This window comes from Rana temporaria, chromosome 5, assembly GCF_905171775.1.
Source record: "Rana temporaria chromosome 5, aRanTem1.1, whole genome shotgun sequence".
Classification (NCBI taxonomy): domain Eukaryota; kingdom Metazoa; phylum Chordata; class Amphibia; order Anura; family Ranidae; genus Rana; species Rana temporaria.
The window spans coordinates 155817208-155842565 of record NC_053493.1 but is presented as its reverse complement, the minus strand read 5'-3'; the positions used below and the strand labels follow the sequence as shown (position 1 = coordinate 155842565).

The following is a 25358-nucleotide window of genomic DNA, read 5'->3' as shown; positions in this document are numbered from 1 at the left end:
TCCAGCTCTGAATGTATGTAATGGCAAGGGGTGCTGGGGTGTACTGGAGGGTCTATTGATGCTGGCTGCTGCGGGATAGATCTATTTTTTCAGTGGAAGGGTCTATTGTTGCTGGGGAGGTCAGTTGTCGCTGGTGGGGGGTCTATTGTTGCTGGGGGGCTCCTATGCTACTGTGAGACAATGGTTGCTGGGAGACAGTTACTGTGGAGGGAGGGGTCTATTGCTGCTAGCTGTTCAGAGTCTATTGTTGCTGAGGGTGCTCCATTGTTGCTGGCTAAAGGGGATCTATTTTACTTCCTATCATTATCAAATTGCTTAGCGCCACAAATTGATACTTGGTTCTGTATCCATTACTGAGAGGTGGGTAGGAGGCAGGGCTGGACTGGGACAAAAATTTGGCCATGGACTTCATCCAGACCGGCCCATTTTAATTCAATAAAATCACGCCCACCAAAAGGCCCCTACATCCATTATTGTATATCATGAGAGGGTGAGAGGGAGGGGAATGAGAGAGAGAGGGAGGGTTGAGGGAAAGGGGGTGAGAGGGGGTGGTTGAGAGAGGGGGGTGAGTGTACGAAAAGAGAGTGAGTGATAAAGAGAGGGGGTGAGTGTAGGACCCCTTTTTACACTGAGGCGTTTTTTAGGCGCTTTTGGGCTAAAAATAGCGCCTGTAAACCGACTGAAAAACGCTTCTGCTGCAGTCCCAGTGTGAAAGCCTGAGTGCTTTCACACTGGGGCGCTGCCGGGGCGTTAGAAAAAGTCCTCCAAGCAGCATCTGTTTTAAAAAACGGCCCACTGAGCCATCGGCCCACCGGGAAACTCCCTGTAGTCCCTATGGCCAGTCCATCCCTGGTAGGGGGTAGAACCAAGGAATGGTGCTCGGAGGTGGGTAGGGGGTGGACACAAGAGGTGACTCGGAAAGGAAGGAGTTCCTGCACCTATTTTCTGAGAAAAAAAGCCCTGGTACCTCTTAATATATTTTTGTTAGGTGCACTGTGTAGCCATGTAGTTAGTTCATGCTGCCCGGGATGGGAAGGGGTTAACTATGTCTTAGATCTTTCCCGAGTTGGCTAGTGTGTGTTCTCTTCTGAAATGTAACAGCAGTCTACTGCCTGCATCTCTCATTTATACCTGTAGCTTGTCCTATGAAAATGTAATTGATACTGAGTTTCTGGTTCATTTTCATAAACATTGTTCATTGAGGATTTTGTTTCATTAGCGTTGCTTATTCGAGGAAGGGCTTACTTTGCCTGACACCTCATACATTAATGGAACCCTGTTGAATTACACTGTGATTTCTCAATAAATTTCCTAAGTGCTGCAACCTGGGACTTTCTCTTCTCTTTCTCTCTCGTTCTCTCTCTAGTTTGTATTCCACCACTAAATATGACAGCTTCATTCCTGTCAATGGTTGTTAAAGTGCATATAAAGTTTTTTTTTTTTTAAATATAACATCTCATACTTACCTGTTCTGTGTAATGGACCCCAGGCATTCACTTCTCTGGTTTGAGGTTGATGGTCACATCAGAGGGCTCCGAGGGCAACAGGTTGAGCACCCCTGATCTAACCTTTTTGTATTCTCAGAATGTGTTGGCAATGACATATTTGCTGAGAAGCACAACTAAAAAGATTACATCTCAACTTCAAGCACAAAAATGAACAATAAAATATATACCTCAATAACCGAAAAGGATATAAATCCACTTTATATCCCCCAAATACCTTTCACACACCAGATATTACCTTGTAAAAGTAGCAGTGATAGCAGCTGTGCATAGCCTGTACAGAGAGCAGAGCTGTGGGAGGGGCCCAGCAGCTCCACCCACTACAGGCTGCCTGCAGGAGAGGGTGGAGACAAGACCAGTCACCCTGCACAAGTATAGAGAGCACCAGTGACTGGTCTTTACTACAGGAAGCTCCTGCACAGAGGAACAGTTTCACATTAGTGTCAAGATCTGAAAAAGATACACAAAACACATCAAGATTCAAGTAAGAATACACATGCCTCTTGTATTTAGGCAACATTTGCTTGTCCTGCAGTTCAGCTTTAAGTGAATAAATGATATACCAATTTGTTAAGGGCTGCTTTGTTACTTCCATTGTTATATATTTTTTTATTTTATTTTTTCATTAAAAAGTCGAATTTTTTATTAGGGTGGCTATTTTATATTTATTTTTAAAGCATTTACTTTTGTATACATATTAACCACACTAGGCTGCATTATACGATTTGTCCTATTAAAGTAAAGCGTATCCACTGTTCCAACTCATTCATGTAACTGTCAGTAAACTTGCATCATCTTTGTGTGATATCATTGCCTAAAACCATTGCAGATGTCTGCAGTGTGTGACTCTCTTCTTTCTTTTCATTATTTTCTTTGTTACAAGATTAATTATGTTTTACTTGATTACGTGAGGTCAGAATCCCAACAAGATTATGTATGAGACGTTACAAATACTTTTTGAAGCTCTTTGCTTGGTCCCAGACAGACTGTTTCCATGGTAACTCATGTTCCAATCATTTAAAAGGAGCAGCAGAACAGAAGGCACGGTCAGCTGGACCAGCAACAAAGCCTGCACAAAGCTCCCACACAGTCCTGTACTACTTGTAAGTACCACGTCTTTGATCAAACTTCAATCTTCTGTCTACCTACTGTTTTCTATTTCACGTTATATATATATATATATATATATATCATACATACAATTTTTTTTAAACTGTGCGTGTGTATATATATATATATATATATTTATTATTATTATTATTATTATTATTATTATTATTATTATTATTATTATTATTATGTCATTTTAACATCTGGCAAATGTTTGTTTAGAAAATAGACTGGTACTTTGAACAAAGTTGCAATTTTTTTCTTACATTTAAACTAGCACAGCCTTGTATCTATGATAGCGTTGTAGCTATGACAGCATGCAGAAAAGATAGGGCTCGCCACACAGATTATTTTCATATTGCCTAAAGTATATATATATATATATATATATATATATATATATATATATATATATATATATATATATATATAATTTTTTTTTTTTATTGGAGAGAATGAGAAGATGTCAATTGACAAAGATTTGTTTTTTATTATCTACTGTAGTTTTATATCTAGAGAATGGGACGGACTGTTTTGTTTTAAAGTGTGTTTTTGTGACCAAATAGTTACAACTGTAAATTCTGAAATACTTAAACATTGTATAAAACATGAATGGATCTGTTACACCCTGGTGGATTGATATCATTTAAATTTGCAAAACTAAAAAGGACAATACGCTGTTTTTTTTTAGTTTAATTTGTTTGTTTTTTTCCTTTTATAGAATTTTTTTTTTTTTTTGCGTCATTGTGAGCGTTTTGCCAGCAGAAAAAAAACTGAAGGCTCCTAACTGCTGCTAAAAGCTGGCTCAAAAAAGCTATTATGAACATTTTTTTCCCAGCGTTTTTTCCTGGCATTTTTTTAGTTTATAGTATGCGTGGAGCCTTATGCCCCGTACACACCATCACTTTATGTGATGAAAAAAAACGACGTTTTTAAAAACGTCACTTTAATTGACCATGTGTGGGGGAAAACGTCATTTTATGTCTTGTAAAAAACGACCAAAAAAAATTGAAGCATGCTTCAATTTTATGTGTCGTTTTTCAAAACGTCGTTTTTTACTTCACAGAAATTGACCGTGTGTAGCAAAAAACGTTGTTTAAAAAGACGTTTTTACACCAGCGCATGCCTAGAAGCTACTTATGAAGCGAGCTTCAATGGAAAAACGTGGTGGAACGTAACCTCGCTTTGCTAGAACATTGTGAGAAAAACGATGGTGTGTAGGCAACTTCGTCTTTGAAAATTGAAGTTTCAAAAACGTCGTTTTTTTACTTCACAGAAAATGTCGGTTTTTTTCATCACATAAAGTGATGGTGTGTATGCGGCATATGTGTTGACATAGATAACCATCTTTTCAAAAGGGAGGAGGATGTCACTATTTTATCAGGTTGGGTAGCACTGACATGTAGATGTTAACACTGGACTTATCAAAATGTTAGATATCTTGCATAGAGATTTTCCAACATAATGGAAATCTGTCTGATTAATTATTGACTTTCCATTTTTAATATGGAGCAACTCGTCCACTGCACACTAGTCAAGGCTAAACAAAAAAAAAAAAAAATGTAGTGGATTTGAAAGTGTGACAGCTGTTAAAGTGGACAGCTCTCTCACTTCCCATTGTAATCGATATCACAACTGCCCGTCTCCCATAATTCCTGCAATTAATAATTTAAATGAACTTCTCTGAATCATAGTGTATCACTCAACTTTGAAGCTAGTGCGACCTTGCTCGTGGATCGCATTGGTCATTTTACCTAGAAACAAAAGAAAAAAAGGGAATTTATTTTTTTCAATAATTTGCTAGAATATATGCATTTATTTTATTTTTTTTTACAACCATTTTATAGCTTTGGAACAAATTAGGTTCTTTATTAAAATATAAAAAAGTAAATCGTATCAGTAACCCAAAATAATCTCTGCAAGTTCCTTGCTCTATTTGGTCTCATTATACATAGTCAAGCTACAAGTACAGTAAAATAATTTATTTTTCATTTACAGATTTTTTTTATATCTATATACGCCTTTATACTATTATCTATTTTATATCTTAATATCCAACAACTTCAAATACATTATTAATAGATATTGAATTAACAAGCCCATATCTACAGTATGATATACTGTAGACATGTCATTATTTTGTAGAATCATTTTTAAATTCTGATATAATTATTTCAAAATGATCAAGAAAGATATTTATGTCACTGCACTAAATACTGTACATGTGTCAGTTTAATAAACTTCCCAGTACAGTTATAATACATTGTTAAGTGATTGTAAACCCTTATTTTTTTTAACGTAGCAAACATGTCATACTTACCTGATCTGTGTAATGGTTTTGCACAAAGCAGCCCCAATCCTCCTCTTCTCGGGTCCCCCTGTGGCGCTCCTGGCTCCTAAGACCCCCTCCCACCGAGTGCTCTCTATAGCAAGCCCCTTATTATGATGGGAACTTGCCATAGCGTCTTGTTCCTATCCCCCGCTCCCTCCTTACTGGCTGTGATTAACACAGCTCCCGATGGTGTCTCTGAGCCTATTAAGAGGGAGAGAGCTGAGAGAGCCGCTGCTCTTGTGCACATCACCATTTTGAGATGGGGTTTAGGGCACCACTATATCCAATGTTGGGTGGAGATATTTTTCTAACATGTCAAAAAAACATGCAGCTATAGTACCATATTTGACTTAAACTTTCTACACTAACCATCTTAAAGCAATATTAAAGGCAACATTTTTTTTTCTTTAAAACAATGCTGTAAATGTTATACTTAACTGCTCTGTGCAGTGATTTTGCACAGAGCAGCCCCGATCCTCCTCTTTTTGGGGCCCCTGCTGGTGCTACTGGCCCCTCCCTTCTGTTGAGTGCCCCCAGAGCAAGCGACTTGTGCCCATTGACACACAGAGCAGCGGCTCGGTCCTGTTTCCTCTCTCTCCTCATTGGCTCACTAGCTGTGACTGACAGCAGCAGGAGCCAATGGATCCCAATGTTTTCTCAGCCAAATTGGAGGGAGAGTCCCAGAGAGGCAAGGCTCTTGTGCACATCGTTGGATTGAAATGGGGCTCAGGTAAGTATTAGGGGAATGCATGAAGGTAAAAAACCTTGAGCCTTTAGAACCACTCTAACCACTTGCCGACAGCGCTAAAGCCGAATGAAGGCTACAGCGCGGCCGGCTGGTTTTGGAGGGTGTCATATGACGTCCCCCAGACATAGCTGATCACAGATCTGGGTAAAGAGACAATCAGCGGCTCTTTAGCACGAGATCAGCTATTTGCAATTACAGCTGATCAGGATGTAAACACAAGGCACGTTGGGATTGATTATCAGTGCAGTCCTAACAGTACCCACCAGTGCTGCGAATCAGTGTGCATCAGTGCTGCCAATCATTGTCCATCAGTGCCACCTACCAGTGCCCATCAGTGCTGCCTATCAGTGCAGCCTCATCAGTGCCTGCTCAGTGCCCATTAGTGCAGCCTCATCAGCACACATCAGTGAAGGAGAAAAGTACCCGTTTGCAAAATGTTATAACAAACTATGAAAAAGTTTTTTTTGTTTTTTTTAAAAGTGGTATTTTCACATTTATTTAGCAAAAAATCTAAAACCCAGTGGTAAATGAATACCACCAAACAAAAGCTCTATTTGTGTGAAAAAAATTATAAAAATGTCATATGGGTACAGTGTTGCATGACCGAGCAATTGTCATTCAAAGTGCGACAGCGCTGAAAGCTGAAAATTGGCAAGTGGTTAAAGACATATGAATTAACAGGCTTATTCTACAACTTGTATTACAAATACATGTGTGTGATTATTAACCCTTATTGGGGCTTTTCTTCTTACAGTGACAGAAAAAAAAAACAGTTATGTCAACAGAATTTGTGCCGCCACTAGATATCTCAGAAGACATATTGGATAAACGAGAACAGCACTGTAAGCTTTTAGGTAAATACCATTATTGGAGTTTGTGTCTTCTAATTCATTGGATATGATGATGAGTCATCCAGAGTCACTATCGAGCACAAGAGATAATGACTGACCCTGCTGAAATTTAGAAAGCTGATATCACATGTCTTCTGGTAACAGACATCCTGCCAGATGGGAAGGGAAAGTGTACAGTTTCTCCTCCTGGGGTCACAAATTGAATGACTGAGATTGTTAACTCTTGATGTGATAGTTCAAACAGATTAGGGTTATATACTAAATTGTGAATGGAGGTTAAACTGTATTGCACCATGTTAGCCATATATAGCTACATTAACGTGAAAATAGAGGCAATAACGTTTACTGGATTATATTATGTCATGCAAGCTTTCCAGAATGCTGAATTTGTTTCTATCCAGTCTAATGCCGCGTTCACACGACTGTATTTCATGACGTGAAAATTGAATTTTTTTAAATGGTCATTAAAAACGATCATGTGTAGGCTCCAGAGCATTTTTCTCTACGTGAAAAATGGCCATTAAAAATTTAGAACATGCTCTAATTTTTCATGTAATGAAAAACGGTTGTGTGTAGGCTTTAACGACGGGGAAAATAAGCGCATGCTCAGAAGCAAGTTATGAGACGTGAGCGCTCGTTCTGGTAAAACTAGCAATTGTAATGGAGATAGCACATTTGTCAAGCTGTAACAGACTGAAAAGCACAAAGACTGAAAAGCGTGAATCGTCTCTCACCAAACTTTTACTAACACAAAAGCAGCCCAAAGGGTGGCGCCATCTGAATGGAACTTCCTCTTTATAGTGCCGTCATACGTGTTATACGTCACCGCGCTTTGCTCAAGCATTTTTTTTTTCACAAACGTGTGTATGCAAGACAGGCTCGACAAAAATCACGTTGAGAAAAACATCGTTTTTTTTAGGACATTAAAAATGGTCCTGTGTACGCGGCTTAAAACATTTTGTAGAAATTCATTTATAATTTGTCCAAGCACTAATAGAATCACCCATAAATTAAGGCACCTAATCCCAAATGAAAATGTTGAATTTGAGATGAGAGAGAAAAGGGGATATTTTACGGTGCAAGGGGTAGAGCAGTAATGATGAGAAAGAACGTGTCTTAAGAAAATACAAAATTATTTTATTACATATAAATATATAAAAACAGAGTTCAATCAAATTTATAATTCATGGTGGTCATTGATAAACATTTTTTCAATTTAAAACACACGGAGATCGCAAATTCCCAACATGTTTCGCGATTTTTGCTTCTTCAAGGGAAAGCAAAATCCGTAAGAAAAAGCTCTCTGCTAGCAGGGAGCTGCAGCAGCAACAAAATGAGAGCCTGTTGAACAAAGAATCCTTCAGATCTAGAGGATCAATCTTTGACGCCGTGTCTTGCGTCTTCTTTCCCTCCTTCTCAACAACTTACTTTCATCGTCGCCTCTTTTTGTGACCGTCTCCGGACCATCGTGGTGACCCCCTTCCTAGGGTCTGTACATCCATCCATGTCCATGGGAGATATTGAGCGCCCGACTCTGTGGTGTGTGCGGTTATAAACATTTTTGTACAGATTTTGCCTTCCCCTGAAGAAGAGAAAATGGCGAAACATGTTGGGAATTTGCGTTCTCCGTGTGTTTTAAATTGAAAAAATGTTATCAATGACCACCATGAATTATAAATTTGATTGAACTCTGTGTTTATATATTTATATGTAAGAAAATGATTTTGTATTTTCTTAAGACACGTTCTTTCTCATCATTACTGCTCTACCCCTTGCACCGTAAAATATCCCCTTCTCTCTCTCTCGTCTCAAATTCAACATTTTGTAGAAATGGTAAAGTCCGATAAATAACATTTGGTTTTGATTAATCTCAAATGACAATTGTTACATCAAGCAATCTTTGCAAGAGTATAAATGCAAAAGTGATCTTGCGGTGAGGAATGATATCACTAAATGTTAAAGGAAAAGAATAAATAACGTGCAATATTGACGAACAAGTGCTATTATAAATAATATAAACCGTGGGTGAACAACAATCAATAAATAATGTCCCACAGCTGCAGGGGCCTAAAGAAGTCACAAGGTGTGACATAACGAAGTAGGGAGTGCGGGAGGCTGACGCAGACCGGAAGTAGCGTAAGAAGGTGCTTGAAAACGCTGCGATTTTGCTGTTTTGCCTGTTTTAACGTTTTTTTATGTAAGTGTCAATCCTGATAGTGTTTAATAAAGCTATTTAAATTATTTACAACATACTACGCTATTGGAGGCCTCTTTTTCTCTCCTTCCCCACATTCATGCCCCATAATGTGGAGCGGATTGTTATAGTGGATAAAATTTGGCCACCTGCAGGAACAGCGGTCACTGACAGCTAGAGCCACCACGGAGATTGAGAGATTAGAAGAGAGTATTTGGAGACAACTTAGTTCGAGGCTGGGTCATATGCATGTTTAATCAATGTGAATTACTACATATATTGAGGTGAGAGTTCTGGGAGAGCATTTTGTGGATCATCCATATCATTCAACTTATTTTACTTTGGATAATCCAAAAAAGGACTTACTCATTGGAGATATTTTACCTGGATCACTTGTCCATTTACTATAGCTAGTATAGCTATTGCTTAGATTTGTATATCATTGCTGCAGCTGTGGGACAATATTTATTGATTGTTGTTCACCCACCGTTTATATTATTTATAATAGCACTTTTTCATCAATATTGCACGTTATTTATTTGTTTCCTTTAACAGGGCTTTATATTTAGTGATATCACTCCTCAGCGCAAGATCACTTTTGCTTTTATATTTGATTTTGTGTATGGTGAACACTGTTAGATTTTTCTGCTTTTGAGTTTTAAATCATTTTTTCTGCAGTATTCACATTCACTAGTATTCACAGTAGCGCGAAAGACACATTTAATCTTTGCAAGAGACCTTTTGAAGACAATATGACAATTGGATAATAATAGATATGTGTGTATTTATTGCAAACTACTGGGTAAAAATGCAGGAGTGTATCCTCTCCTTGTGTAGAACTGCTCCCAGCTATACTGCTTGCAGGCACTCCCAGCCCTCTTGACTGCTCTGATGATCTCCCAGGGCAAAGATAAAAGGGTTAAGCACAACATTGTCCTTAAGGCTACTTCACACAAGGTGGAGTCCGCCGGCTCAGCGGGTGATCTCTCCGCAGATCTCCGCTGAGCCGGCGGATGACAAGTTCCTCTCTGCTCACTGAGCGGGGAGGGGCTTGTGCAGCGCCGCTGGCTCCTGTGGAGAGATCTGATAAAAACAGACAGCATGTCAGTTTTCATCAGATCTCACCCGATCCGATCCGCCATGGACGGATGGGGACGTATCGCCATACGTCTGATTTTGGCGGATCGGGTCGGATGTCAGCGGACATGTCTCCACTGACATCCGACACTCCATAGAATTGCATGGAGTGGCCGTTCAAGTCCGCCGACAAAACTGACAGGCGGACCTGAGCGGTCCGACCGTGTGAAAGGGGCCTTAGAAAACATTCTACATGTGGCAGTCTCTTCCCTTGAAAATCCCTGGGTGTGCTGATGTACTCACTCTGTCCTCCTTGCTCCCACTGCTCTCAGGCAAGATTCTAAGTCAAAATGCTTTGCTGAATGAATCCTCCTGAGTCAGCCCGAGCCCAGCCTGGAGCCGGGGTCTCCCCTAGATCTTAGATACCCTTTCTAGGCCACCGACAGCCTCCTTAGCACTCCATCTTCCACCTGACCCTGCTAGTATGACTCATATTTAAGGGCTGACTCAACCTCCCTGCCAGAACATTCCGCCTGGGGATTAGTCAAGTTCCGTCAAGTATGCAGATCAGCCTTCCTGGCCTCCGCCCACTAACTTCTAGAAGTTTCTGCAAACTTCCAGACCCAGGGGGAGGTATGAGGGACCTGTCTGTATGAGACATCCAGCCTGAGCTGCAATAAACCCTCAACCAGATTCCAGACTCACACTTACCATGAGTCATAAGTTTGCCATCACTAAACTAATAGCACATTAGAGGGTGCTACATATACTATAACAAGCATTAGCGTTAACAGCCATAAAAGCCATGGTCATCCCCTTATAAAAAAATAAATCTCTTTCCACAGCTAATGATATCTCTTAAAAAAAATGACATAGCCCTAAATTATATATTGACATTAACAAGCCAACTTGCTTTTATGGTTACTTCTGATCAGAGAAAAATAAATAGAGCCACTCCGTTATGAATACAAATACTCTTTAATATGTTATTTTCAAATATAGAAATGTGAGATTGGTACTTGTATGTTTCAGTAACTTCAATAAAAATGTATGAAACAAAAAAAAGTTATGGCCATATGGACATAAGAAAAAAAGTCATGCAAGAAATAGAAAATCAGTACTTTGTTTCATGGATGAATCAACATAGAAGTGTTCTACCAGGGCATTATAAGAAGCTTTGGCATTAAAGAGGAGCTCCAGCCATGTCTTTAAAAATTAAAAGTCAGTAGCTACAAAAGCTGCACCTGCTGATTTATAGTAAACAGACACTCACCTATGCTAGGATTCAGCACTATGCTCACCCGAGCCCTTTTCTCCACCCGTTTTTCGGTCCCCAATGCCAAAATGTTCACTTTGGGCTTGCGCTTTCACAGCTGGGTCCCCGCTGCTCATTGTGAATGGTCCCACAGTCTTCTGGGACTTGTAACGTGTCTCAGAAAACTATGGAGAGGGAGGGGGAGAGGACAACTTCCGGTTGGATTGCCTAGGCTGGAAAAACCAAGTGCCCACTCGCCACCCCTCCAAAAAAAAGTGCCACTTCTGAAAGAGGAGTCGGGGAGGAGACCATAAAGCGGAAATTCCTCTTTTGGGTAAAGCTGCACTTTAAGTATTGTTAAGTGTTGTGCTATTGATTATACATAAATATGCATTCAAATAATATATCATTATTTATATTAATTTTCACCTGCTGATAGCTAATAGAAAATGCTCAGTTTTGAACATTATATTGTTGTTACTTACAGAAAACCTTTCGGAACAACTGATGAGGAATTGTGATCTTCAAATGAAAGTAAGAAGTGGCAAAAATAGTCAAGTTTCAACAGTGAAGAATGAATTGGATCAAAAACAGCCTAGAAGAAAAGATACACCAGCCTTCAACAAGCCACCATTTGTACCAGGCAAGTACATCAATTATAATAGACCCTCTTAACAATAGCAAGGCTATCTTGTAACAAACGCAGTGACATAAGGATCACTAAATTCATAGATTTAACCAAAACAAGACAGAACTTCTGCCACTGAAAGTAAAAAGAGACTCTTATGGGGACCCTGATATAATGCAAGGGGCTCTGATGGGGACCCTGATGTAAGGTGGGGAGCTGATGGGAACTCAAGTTTAAGGTAGGACTTTAATGGGGATTCTTATGTAGGGGGTACTCTAAAGTAAGGGGTCTTGGGTGAGGATTATCTTTTTACAGATTTTTCTTTGTTCTAAAAAATGTCTTGTTGATAATAAAAAAAATATTCAAAGCAAAACTCATTCATTAGTCTGAATTTTACTTTGTTCATTTATGGAACCATTTTTTATTGGCCTATGATTATTTATAAAATATATGATGTGGCCCTTGTACTGAAAAATGTGGAGAGCCCAGCATTAGGCCATTGTTTGAAACCATGACCAAGTAATTACTTTACACGACCATTTGCTGAATTAAAATATATCAAGAAGAAAAACCTTCTGAGACTCTGTTGATAGTTTTCTAAGTGTTTAATACCCGCATGCGCATATTATGTATAGGTTTGGTGTGCATTATGCATTAGATTGAAAGTGAATGTAATCCTCAGACATGAAGTATGAACACATATCCCCCGCTCTCCTTCTCCTCACTAAGATCTGCAAGTATAATTTCATCTCCCTGCCCCCTATTTTCTGAAAACTCAGACAACCTATATCAATTCGGAATTTTGAATAGCTGTAGAGAAGAGAAGACTGCAGATAAACAGTTACAACCATAGGTGTGCGCAGTCTATTACATTAGGGTGTGCACCTCAAAGCTCAAACACGTGTCTGTATATATATACTGTATATATATATATATATATATATATATATATATATATATATATATATATATATATATATATATATATATATATATATATATATATATATATATATATATATATATATAAATGGCTGTAGGGCAATGGCCAGTGTCAGTAGAACAGTGGATGGTGTCAGTGGGCAGGGACTGTTGTCAGTAGTTTATTTTTATTATTTTTTTATTATTACTTTTTACAATTTTTTTTATTATTTTTTAGAATATTTTTTTTAAATATTTTTTTATTATTTTCTTTTACATTTTTTTAGGAGCACCTTTGGGAGACTTTGGTGAGATATCAGGGGCCTAAACAGACCCCTGATATCTAACTTTTAAGACAAGAAAAGGTGCTGAGAACAGAGATTCTTGAGACCCTTTCTCTGCATCCAAGCAGCAGGGGGAATCTGTGCAGCAGGGGGAATCTGTGCAGCACAGGGCGATTAGGGTGTGCCTGGGCATACCTGGCACACCCTGTGCGCACGCCTATGGTTACAACATATGTAGGAGAATTTGTTTCTCGCTCTGTTTCACCTTGTGCCAATCACTTCACTGGGTATATGTAAGGGTTTGCAACCACTTTAAATAGATCAGTAGACATTTCATGTTGCTTTCAGGAGGTATGGGTATATATTTCTTGATCAGACTATACAGTACTTAGACTTATTTTTTGTGCTTTTTCATTTGTTGTAGATTTTTCGGAAATACTTTTGAAAAAGTTTGATGAAATAGAGAAACAACAAACAGCCAAAATCTCCCCTGTTCTTTCTAAAGAGCCAAACTTGATGAAACCCAGAAGAAAAGACACGCCTGCACTACACACATCACCACTTCTCCCAGGTACAGATCAATACATTTTGTTTTACAATTGAATTCTAAAAGAGTAAAAGCCACTTTTAATTTCATCAAATTTACCTTGATACAGAGAAACATTGGAGCCATTACTGGACATCTACTGCCCAATTTCTTGGCAGACTTATTTTCCCAAAGATAAGGGTGATGGTTGTATAACCTTTGCACACTACAATAACATCCATGTTTTGGGAATAATAGCATTTATGCTCATGCTGTGATCATTTATTATATTTCTTTGTGCAGTCTAAGGCTGGATTCACACCTATGCATTTTTAGTGCTTTTTGCATTTTGCAGATTTTCACCACAGAACGTGTTCCATAGGAAACCATGTTAAATAGACTGTAGTGCAAATCTGCAAAATGCAAAAAGCACTAAAACTGCATAGGTGTGAATCCAGCCTTAGGCCCCATACACACGGGAGTATTTATCCGCGGATACGGTCCAGCAGACCGTTTCCACAGATAAATCCTCTCGAGGATTTCAGCAGATTTTAATGCGATGGAGTGTACTCACCATCGCATTGAAATCCGCGCCGAAATCCTCTGGCGATGACGTGTTACGCCGTCGCCGCGATTATGACGGGGCGACGTGCGCGACGCTGTCATATAAGGAATTCCACGCATGCGTTGAATCATTGCGACGCATGCGGGGGATCCATTCGGACGGATGGATTCGGTGAGTCTGTACAGACCAGCGGATCCATCCGTTGGGATGGATTCCAGCAGATGGATTTGTTCTGCATGTCAGCGAATATCCGATCTGCTGGAATCCATCCCAGGGGAGATATATCCGCGGATAAAGATCCGCTGGCGTGTACACACCATAGGATCTATCCGCTGAAACCCATTTGCTGGGATTTATCTGCGGATGGATTCTATGGTGTGTATGGGGCCTAAGAACTTACTGAGACGGAGTGTGGCTTACAGTACCTCTGATAGCTCTGGGTGTTTAAATCTGGAGCTCCTTATCTTATCTCTACTCCTAGAGAACAGCAACTACAGCAAAGGCCTTACAGCAGTTGTAAATCACTGGATGTTTTTTTTTTTTCTTACCTGCAAGGTAATGTCATAATGTTCTAGTAAGCATCGCATATTAGCACATTATGTTAAATGTAACTTTAAACAAAGCTCTTACAGCGCTGAGAAATCGTGCTGTTGGCGCTCCTATCTTCACCCATCTTGCTTCCGGGTTTGTTGACTCCAGCTCTGTGACTGGCTGGAGCTGCGATGACACTACCTATAGGTAAAAGTTAGTGATAGAAGTTTACTTCCACTTTAAAATGGGTAAAATCAATCAGCAAAAAATCCCCAAAATACCAAGCAGAAAAAAATAATGAGAGGAAAGGGGGGAAAAAAAGCCTATCACAGTACAAAAAAGCTGGAAGGCAGAGGTGGGGAAATCGTGAAGGAATATGAACTGAATGTCACTGTGGTCAATAATTTCTTCTTTTCAAGCAGCAAAAAGTCATTTAAAAAAATAAAAGCTGAAAGTATGGATTTTTATTTTTTTGCATAGTCCAGCTTGGACCAATGTAAGTTTGCATATTCCATACCTGGCCATCCTTGTGAAAGCTGAGAATCAGTGTAATAGTCCCTGCTACAATTGTTATTCTCATTGTCTTCCAAATCCCACATTGAGCAGCTGCCCTGCTGCATAGTCACTACAGGGGGTTGCACCATGACGAGCGGGTGCCATTCAGAGATTTCTTTGCATTTTTATCAATGAATGCAAGGCATTCTCTGATTGGATGAGGTGGAAATCATGTGGTCACTCTCCACCTTCTCAATCAATATAGATAGAGGATGTAACTATGGAAAAAAATACATTTAGCTTTGAAGTGGTTGTAAAGGCAGAAAGTTGTATATCTTAATGCATTCTATGCATTAAGATAAAAAAATAAAAAAAACTTCTGTGTGCAGCAGCCCCCCCCCCCCCTCAGCCCCCTAATACTTACCTGTGCCCCATCTAGATCCAGAGATGTTGCAGCGCTCTCTAGGACTCCCCTCCTCATTGGCTGAGACAGCAGCGTGGCACCATTGGCTTCCGCTGCTGTCAATCAAAGTCAGCCAGCCAATGAGAAGAGAAAGGGGGCAGGGCATGAATGGACACACGGAGCTGTGATTCGGCCCAGGTGCCTCCATAGCAAGCTGCTTGCTTTGGGGGGCACTCAACAGGAGGAAGGGGCCAGGAGCACAAAACAGGGATCCAAGAAGAGGAGGATCTGGGCTGCTCTGTGAAAAACCATGTTTGTAAAGTCTTGTTTTTTTTTGTTAAAAATAACAATCACTTTAAGATTGTATATAAGTGAACTCTAAAAGAGATATAACTGAAACAATATTCTCACCACAGAGCATCCATAGAGGTTTTACAAATACTGCAATGTTATCTTTAGATGACATTAAACCTTTAATGAAAAAGATATGGAGGATGAGTTTGTGGATCTCCTTCAACAAATGTAGGCTGTTTGACTATCATGCTGATCCCTTTGCCTCAGGATTTTAGGCCACTGGCCCAGAAAAAGTATGCAGATAAGCATTTCTGATTTTCTATGTATGCCTATTTTCGGTTTATGAGTTTAAAATTATAACAACCAGCCAGTCAGAATAACAGCCAGGTGGTTAGTATTTTCAGAGACAGGACAGTTTTGGCAGCCAGTGTATTTTTCTCTAACAGGTATTTACTTTAAGACTCAAACAATGAGGTTATTTTACCCCAGTCTTGAAATATACAATTTAGCCACAAGATGGCAGTAGACTTCAATAAACATCAAAATGACATTTCTTTTTTTTTCTACAGTATAAAGGATATGAAGTATTCTACTTTGATGCTCATGGTCAGAGCATAGTGAGCAGACTATAAAAACTTACATTTTTTAATGGTTTTAAACTATAGCTGTGAAAGAGACAGGCTTAATGGTTTTAAACTATAGCTGTGAAAGAGACAGGTTTAAAGGATATTTGTACTTCTAGTACAATTATTCCTAAACTGTTGCTTTCCCCCCTGCAACTTGCCTGTCCACAATCCAGAGAGATCTTGGCTGTTAGGATGCTGAGAGCTGTATAGCCTCTCCAAAGACAGTACCCCAGTCGGAAGGCCATTGATTGTTATAGGAGGCAGGAGGCATAATGGATGCTTAATGCACACAATGCATTGCACAATGGGCAGCTAAAAAAGGTTTATGGATTAAAATTGCAGATGTAGGTGGTAAAACCCAAGACTTCCTTATTACCAGCCCCGTGAAAGCTAAACGCCTTCTGGTTAAACCTTTTCCCCTCACATGCCACTGTATGCCGCTCCATTACTGAATTTTTGGCAGCAAATCAAGACCAAGTTGATTTATTACAAAGCTGAGATGCTTTTAAAGCATTCCTACGGGGAGTGTTTATAGGCCAGGTTGGTGGAGTTATAGGGAACATGCGCAGCTTCTGTGCCGCATTTGAGCAATGGGTACGCCAATTGGAATAAATGTTTATAGACAACCCTACAGACTCTACTAGGTGGTCTTGGTTGTCTGCCCAGAATACTGTTAATTGTGCGGATCCTCCACAGTGGATGAGAAGTCATTCTTCTCTAAATTGGCTTACTACAAGGAAGGTGAACAAACTGGGAGCCTACTTGTCAAAATGGCCAGAACGAAGAACTCAGAGAGCTCTATTGGAGTGCTACGATATGTCGATGGTGGGTTGGCCAATACACCAGATTCTATCATGACAGTATTGGTCTCCTTCTAGTCCACTCTCTATCAATCAAAGCAGGCTTGTACAGCCGATGATATCCAGGAGTATTTGAGCAGTATCCTCTTACTGTCCACCCAAAACAAGAAAATGCTAGATTCTCCAATTGCCGTGGAGGAGTTGCAGCAGGCAACTGCTGCATTCCCCAACTGTAATGCGCCAGGAGATGATGGTTTACCGATACAGGTATAAAAATGTATAGGGAACAGATCTTGCCTCACCTGTTGAAGGTGTTGAATGCTGCCAGGCAATGTAGTGTTTTAACTTACTCTATGACAAAAGCGAATATAATTATTTTACTGGAGCCAGGTAAAGACCCCATGGACCCTGGTTCCTACAGGCCGATTTCTTTACTTCAGAGTGACATAAAAATTCTAGCAAAGGTACTGGCACTACGCCTTAATAAAGCCATTTCTACAATTGTCCGCCCGGATCAAGCCAGCTTTATGCCCCAATGTCACAAGGACCACAAACCTGAGGTGAGACCGAAGTAGTGGGGAGGCCTCCCTTGCACCTCAGGTCCATGAAGCCTTTGAAGATGGAGACAGAGACTTGGTGGACACCGAGTGGCATGGGTGCCAGGGGTCCGTAGCACCGTGCAAGCCTTAATCCGAGCCGAGGTCAAGTCCACTCTGACAACGAAGTGCAAAAGGGTTAATCAGAAGAAGAATGGTCGAGATCCAACCCGGGGTCAGTTCCAATCTGTCAACTGAGTACAAAAATGGGCAAAGAAGTAGAATGGTCAAGGTACAAATCCAAGGTCAAAGGCAGGCAGCAATCAAGAGTAGTCAAATAGGTTTCTAGGTCACAACAAGTTCAGACAGATCACACACTAGCACAGGACTGAAGATAATCCAGCAATTTGCCAGTGTCTGGGCTGGGCTTATATAGGGAGGTTTGAGGTCATCTCCTTGTGCGCCTCCTGGGCATTTTCCCGCCTTTTCTCTCATCAGGTTGAGGTCACTTCCTGTGTGCCTCCTGGGCATTTTCCTGCCTTTTTTCCATCAGGTTGAGGTCACTTCCTGTGTGCCTCCTGGGCATTTTCCTGCCTTTTTTCCATCAGGTTGAGGTCACTTCCTGTGTGCCTCCTGGGAATTTTCCTGCCTTTTTCCATCAGGTCTTCTGCGCAGGTGCTGGTTGGCGCACTGAGGCATCTTTGGCGCATGCTCAGTTGGCACGGATTTCCTCTTGCGCCAAATGCGCCATTGGTGCATGCGTAGTAAGCCCTGGACACTTACACCATGGCTGTCAATTTGCGTAGATTGTTCCTTAACCTTGTCTGTATTGTTTTTTTTCTTTATTATTTGCTTGTTCTGTGTTTTATTATTTCTTGATTTAAAAAAAATTGCAGATGTAAGTGAATGTTTACACACTTTGTCTCACAATGGGACCATGTGATACAATCATACCCTTATGGTTTATCCCTGCTCTTGATTATTTCACTTTTTAAACACTTGCCGACCAGCCAGTTGTAAATTTACTGCTCCCCTTGGCACCGCACCGTACCCGTACGTCACGCTGAACTTCTGGGTTTACAGGCATGCGTGTGTGCACCCCCTGCCTCTCATGAGTTTATCAGCAGTCTCACAGCCGGTGATTTTGGCTGTGAACCTGCTTGTTGCTGTGGTCAATCACAGCACAGATCTGTGTGTGCGTTAGTAAATACAACACAGATCTGGATGTTTTCTTTCTCCCTGGTTTCACTTACCATTCAGAGCTGAAATCAGTCAGTCTGTATATGAGTAAAATCAGCACACATACACTAGTTAGGCACACAGTTCACACCCTTTGATTGCCCTCCTGACCACTACTGCCACCCAGTCAGTCCCATTAGTACTGTGTCTGGGAACAATATTATCAATGATTACTGTATTAGTGTCACTAGCGACGTCAGATAGTGTCAGTTTGAGAAAGTCAGTGACACTTCTAGCCAGTGTCAGTTGGCCCCAGTCCCTGATTGCCCGCCATGCTATCACAGTCACACGATAAGGCCTCGTACACACGACCGAGAAACTTGACAGAACCCATCAAGAAACTTGGTGGGAGAGCTTTTTTGCCGAGGAAACCGGTCGTGTGTACGTTTTTCATCGAGGAAACTGTCGAGGAACTCGACGAGCAATATAGAGAGCAAGTTCTCTTTTTCCTCGACGGGAGTCTCAATTTGCTCGTCGAGTTCCTCGTCGGGCTGTTTTTCGACGAGAAACACGTTGGTGTGTATGCTCAGAAACCCACGCACCTTCAGTAAAAGTACTGTTTGTAATGGAAATAGCACATTTGTCCCCTGTAACAGACTGAAAAGTGCAAATGTCTCTTACCAAACTTTTACCTAACACGCAGTAACATGAGATTAGCAAAAGCAACCCCAAGGGTTGTGCCAGTGGAATCTAACCTTCCTCTGCCGTAGTATGTGTTGAAGTCACCGCGTTTGAAAACGAGGAGATTTGGTCTTGACTGTGTGTACGCAAAGACAGCTTGTCAAGTTTCTCGACAAGCCTAACAAGGAACTCGTCGAGGAAAACGATGTGTCTCGCCCGATGAGTTCCTCGGTCGTGTGTACGAGGCCTAAGTCGCTGATCACTGCCAGTCCAAGTCCTGGTTAGGGTTATAACTAAAATAGTGTCTCCAATAGTACAGTGTCTCCAAAAATGCAATGTTAGCCGGATCAGCCCCGATCACTGCCAGCACGTGCGACATTTTGGCCTAAATCTATAAAAAAAATATAGATTTTATTGGATATGTTTTATAACAAAAAGAAAATACCAGGAAGGGTTTTTTTAATTTATATAATAAAGAATAAAAACAAATACCACTAAAAGGAAGCTCTGTTTGTGTGAAAAACAATGATATAAACTTTATTTGCGCACAGTGTTTTGCCAGTTAAAGTAGCACAGTGCTGAATAGCTAAAAAATGGTCTGGTCATAAAGGGGGTAAAACCCTCTGGAGGTAAAGTGGTTAATTCAGTCACTTTATGTAGTTAAAAAAAAAATTCTATTATTATTACAGTAATTATTTATATCTAATATTATTATGTAATCATGAATTGTGCAAATGTAGTTTAGTGTGACATACTGTATATTTGAATTGTAATGAAGCCATTAACATCCTGTGTACATTGCATTTAGTCAGGGGCTTTGTTAGGACTGTGAAAGACCTGGGGCAACCCTGATGGCTCAAAAGCAGAGGAACAAGGTGGTGTGTGTATTGCCAATTGTTGGATTTTATTAATTGTATGCACAGCACACATATGTCACTGTACTTACAAAATGTATTTGAATTATTTTGCCTCAATCAAGAGTCTAACAGACACATACAGTATAAACCTCAGCGCTATCATTAAAAAACAAATAATCTCTAGTATGTCCATACTTAACATTGGTACGCCGCATGTACGCCACCATATAGCAGGGGTAACTTTACACCGGGAAAAGCCTAACATAAACGGCGTATCTGTACTGCGTCGGCCGGGCGTACATCGTAAATTCGCGTATCTAACTGATTTACATATTTCTAAGTGTAAATCTGCGTACACGCCCCTAGTGGCCAGCGTAAATATGCAGTTAAGATCCGACGGCGTAAGAGACTTACACCAGTCGGATCTAACACTAATCTATGCGTAACTGATTCTAAGAATCAGGCGCATTGATACGACGGCTAAACTCAGAGATACGACGGCGTATCTGGAGATACGCCGTTGAATCTCCTTTGTGAATCCCGGCCTGAAAGTTTAGGAGATATTCATTGTACCTGTACCACTGTAAGCCTTATTATGATCAGGAATTTCCGATGGAAAAAGTCAGACTTTTTCCATCGGAAATTTCGACCGTATGTATGCCCATCAGAGTTTTTCCATTGGACATTCCGAGGAATTCAGTCAGAGTTTAGATAGAGAACATGTTCTCTTTTACTCTGATGGAATGCCGTCTGAATTCCGATGTGAGTTTGGCCGGGCAAAAGCCTGATCGTGTGTACGAGGCATACCTGTAGGTACAAGTTCAAAAAAATTATTTTACTAACACTAACTATATTCCATATAAAAAAAAGTTTAATCTCCATAGGTGTGCTGTAAGACAGACAATAAACTTTGTTAGACATAGTATAAAATATATATATATATATATATATATATATATTCTACTGATTATAGTTACAGCCAAAAGTAACCAAACTATTTCACAAATTAAAATGTTATTTTGGTGTGCCGTTTAGATTATAATTTTTAATTAGGACGAAATCTTTTAACATTTGTAGATGCTAAAAGACAATGCAAATCAGCCTTTATTGTAATTATCTAATACAAAACTAAACCAACATTCTGAATTTTTTTTTTTTATAATTTATATGGATAGAAAACAGGAAATGAGTTTAATGAATACAAATGAGGGTACAGCACATTATTGATGACTCCTTTGTTACAGGAATCATTTCTAAAGTGCCTCGTGAGACCTGTGTTCTATCATTAGTAGAGTATTACTGAAATACTTACAAAAGACTCAGTAGAAACAATTAACAAGACAAAAGACATTTTGAGTAATATATCATTCTGTAATTCACATTGAATGGCACCTTGGTTTTAAACACAGATATTCCCATGCATATTAACAGTAATGTGCTTAAAGTAGTATTAACTGTCCCATTTGTTTTCTTGTCATGGGCCCCCAGCAGGTTTATGTCATAATGTGCTAATATGTACCACATTATGAGAGACCGGTCAAATGGAGTCTTCCAGTGCTGCGTTCCATTTGAGCAAGCCCTGGGCACTTTCATCTTCGCCTCTTTCTTCTGGGTTTGTAGTCTCTGGCCGCGATGACGTTACTACACCACGGCACAGACTGGGTGCCGTAAATGTGGTCTGAGCTGCACAGCTCAGATTAACAAAGTTCCCGTCTGCTAAGTACATTTACTGTGGATGGGTGGCACAGGCAGGCTAAGCGACGTACCTATACGTCGCTTAGCACATGCGCACTAGTGCACCCCCTGGGGCACGCAGCACACTGCTCCTGTGACCGCTGTGTCCAATTTGCGTATTATAAATCCCTCCTGATGAGCCATTGTATTCTTCCAGTGGGGGAAGCTGTCCCCGACCAGGAGAAGACAGTGATTATTGCTAGCGGCTATACCAGCCACTATACTGAAGACTTGGCTTTTTACACAAGCCTTTCCTGCTTAGGCTCTCTCTTCCACCCTTTGTGCCGCTCTGTGCTACTTTTGGTTCCTGGGTCCTCTTTTCCCAGGAACTCTGCTATGCGCGTCGGGACCCTTCGGGGTAAGACCACGCTATATTAAGATACTGTACCTTTCAACTCAACTCATGCGATAATCATATGTACAATCTGGCAGGCTGGTTGTTCCCAAGTTGATCCATCGATCAACTTGGCACATTCAGTCTGCCCATAAATGGAGCTTGAGATTTAAAATGTCTATGGCCAGCCTTATGCCACGTACACACCATCACTTTATGTGATGAAAAAAAATGACGTTTTTAAAAACTTCACTTTAAATGACCGTGTGTGGGGGAAAACGTTGTTTTATGCCTTGTGAAAAACGACAAAAAAAAATTGAAGCATGCTTCAATTTTATGTGTCGTTTTTCGAAACGTTGTTTTTTACTTCACAGAAATTGACCGTGTGTAGCAAAAAACGATGTTTAAAACGACGTTTTTACACCCGTGCATGCCCAGAAACTAGTTATGAAGCAAGCTTCAATGGAAAAAGTGGTGAGAACGTAACCTCGCTTTGCTAGAGCATTGTGAAAAAAACGATGGTGTGTAGGCAACGTCGTTTTTGAAAATTGAAGTTTCAAAAACGTTGTTTTTTACTTCACAGAAAATGACGTTTTTTTTCATCACATAAAGTGATGGTGTGTACGCGGCATTAGGCTCAGTCACACTTGGCATAGTGAGAACAAGTGTTCCCGCTCTTGTTTTTTTTCTGACTTTCCATGGGTCGCACATACTGCAGCACATTCCCTAGAATGGGCTGCCCTATGTGTGACAAACACGCCAAAGAAGCTGCAGAGCCTTTTTAGGTGTAGCGATTTGCCCACAAAATGCGTGAACATAAGACATTGATCACAGGTACCCTGTTTGGGTTGATAAGCATATGATCTATCCTATGTCAGTGTCACTGTTATGAATGTGTGCGCCTATCTCCGTGCATTACATTTTTCACTTTTTGTTTAAACACGCTTTGACATTTCAATAGGCCGCCACACGGTGCACACGCTGAGCTGCTTTGAAAAAAAGTACAGCCTGCCATATGCTTTTCCGGCGCACGTCATCCGTACACCACTGCAGCGCAGTGTTGTGAACTGGGCACACAGGAGACAAGACAAGACAATGTGAATGGACCCTGAAAACTGAATCCTGCACAAGGCAAGATACATCTGCACAGCCCTGCCTCCAACACCACAACAAAAAGTTCCACTCTCAGGCCACCAGCTGAATAGATCATATGCTTATCAACCCAAACAAGGAACCTGTGATCTATGTCTTATGTGTTCACACCTTAGGTCCCGTACACAGGACCGGATCTGTCCGCTGAAACTGGTCCGACGGACCAGCTTCAGCGGACATGTTCGGTCGTGTGTAGGCCCTACCGGACAATTGTCCGGCGGATCGGACAGTTTCCAGCGGACAAAAATTTCTTAGCATGCGAAACCTGTCCGTCGGACGTGTTCGGTCGTCTGTACAGACTCACCGGACACGTCCAAATCGGCCGCCATCCCTCGCATGCGTCGTACTGATTCGACGCATGCGTGGAAGCTTTAAACTTCCAAGGCCGCCCACGTCCCCGCGTATTGTTTACGCGCGGATTTCTGTCTGATGGTGTGTACAACCATCAGACAGAAATCTCCGGGCAGACATGTCCGCTGAAAACGGTCAGGCGGACCGTTTTCAGCGGACTGTCCGTCCGTGTGTACGAGGCCTTAGTGTATGGGAATAGTGGGCAGAATCGCTTGATTCTTTCCGCGATTCCAAATCTCACAAAAATTGTGGCAAAACGCATCACTTGTGTTTGGGTGCCATTAATTCTTAAACGTGGTTAGCAGGTGTGCATTTTGTCGCTCAATGGTCTACACCCAAACAGGCTCTGGAGCTTCTTTGGCGTGTTTGTCACATATAGGGCAGCCCATTTAAGTGAATGGGCTGCCATATGTGTGACCCATGGAAAGTCAGAAAAAAAAAAAACAAGTGGGAACGCATGTTCATAGTGATGCCAAGTGTGAATGGGGCAATAGATATTCGAAGGCTGGCCATAGATATTCGAATCTCTGGTGCCAGTTATGTGCAGACTGAATGTACCAAGTTGATCGATGGATCGACTTGGGTACAACCAGCCTGACGGATTTTACATACGATTATCGCTAGTGGTTGGTATAGCCGCTAGCAATAATCACTGTCCTCTCCTGGTGTGGACAGCTTTGCCCGCTGGACAAATACAATGGCTTGGCAGGAGGAATTCTCCTGTCAACACTGTCTGTTAGTTGCAGGAAATTAATTTTCTCCATGTATGACCTGTTTAAGTGGTGTAATAATAATTCTTTATAAAGTGTTAAGATTATTTTTCACATATTCTGTGAAGCCTTTGGACTCATTTTTAACCATATTATTTTTTCTCATAATAGGTGGTAAACTTCTGAAAGAGGACAGTGGAGCCATAATTGTGGAGAGTGAAGAAAATGATGGATAACAAGCGAAAACAGCTGTCCTTAATTGCTTTAATTTATACAAACACAATTCCATAACACTAATGGAAATATCAAAACGGGTTTTTAAAAATTAGAACAAACTGTATTGGGGTGTTTTGTAAGTTTTATATCTTATTTGTACACATTTTGTTGCTATAATACATTTGCGTGAAACCATGTTTGCAGTATATATTTTTTTTAATATAGCCCATAAGGCTCAAACACATACCTTTTTTATTTTACTGCTATAAAATACCAATAACTCACTGAAATAGCAGTAAATGTAAGTATATCTAAAAAAAAGAAAAAAAAATTTGCAGTTTACAAGAAATGGTGGTTGCACTTGTTTTTTTTTTATGCTTGATTTCATTATTTTCACCTGGTGATCCTATGATATATTTAACAGATAAATAGGGAGCAAATAACAAAAGATAGGGCAAGATTC

At 40.5% G+C, this 25358-nt stretch overlaps 1 protein-coding gene across 2 annotated transcripts; it reads left to right on the top strand.

The window, feature by feature from the left end:
• The first annotated feature begins 1915 nt into the window (after positions 1-1915).
• PPP1R17 (protein phosphatase 1 regulatory subunit 17) lies at positions 1916-25092 on the top strand. Of its 2 annotated transcripts, XM_040353271.1 has the most exons (6): positions 1916-1989; positions 2530-2608; positions 6450-6549; positions 11560-11715; positions 13330-13476; positions 24851-25092. In XM_040353271.1, exons 3-6 carry the CDS (start codon positions 6471-6473, stop codon positions 24913-24915), a joined length of 447 nt encoding a protein of 148 aa, XP_040209205.1. In that variant the 5' UTR covers positions 1916-1989; positions 2530-2608; positions 6450-6470; the 3' UTR covers positions 24916-25092. The 2 variants fall into 2 exon arrangements, with proteins under 2 accessions (XP_040209205.1, XP_040209206.1); XM_040353272.1 differs by lacking the exon at positions 1916-1989 and having other exon boundaries at positions 2419-2608.
• Positions 25093-25358: the final 266 nt, after the last annotated feature.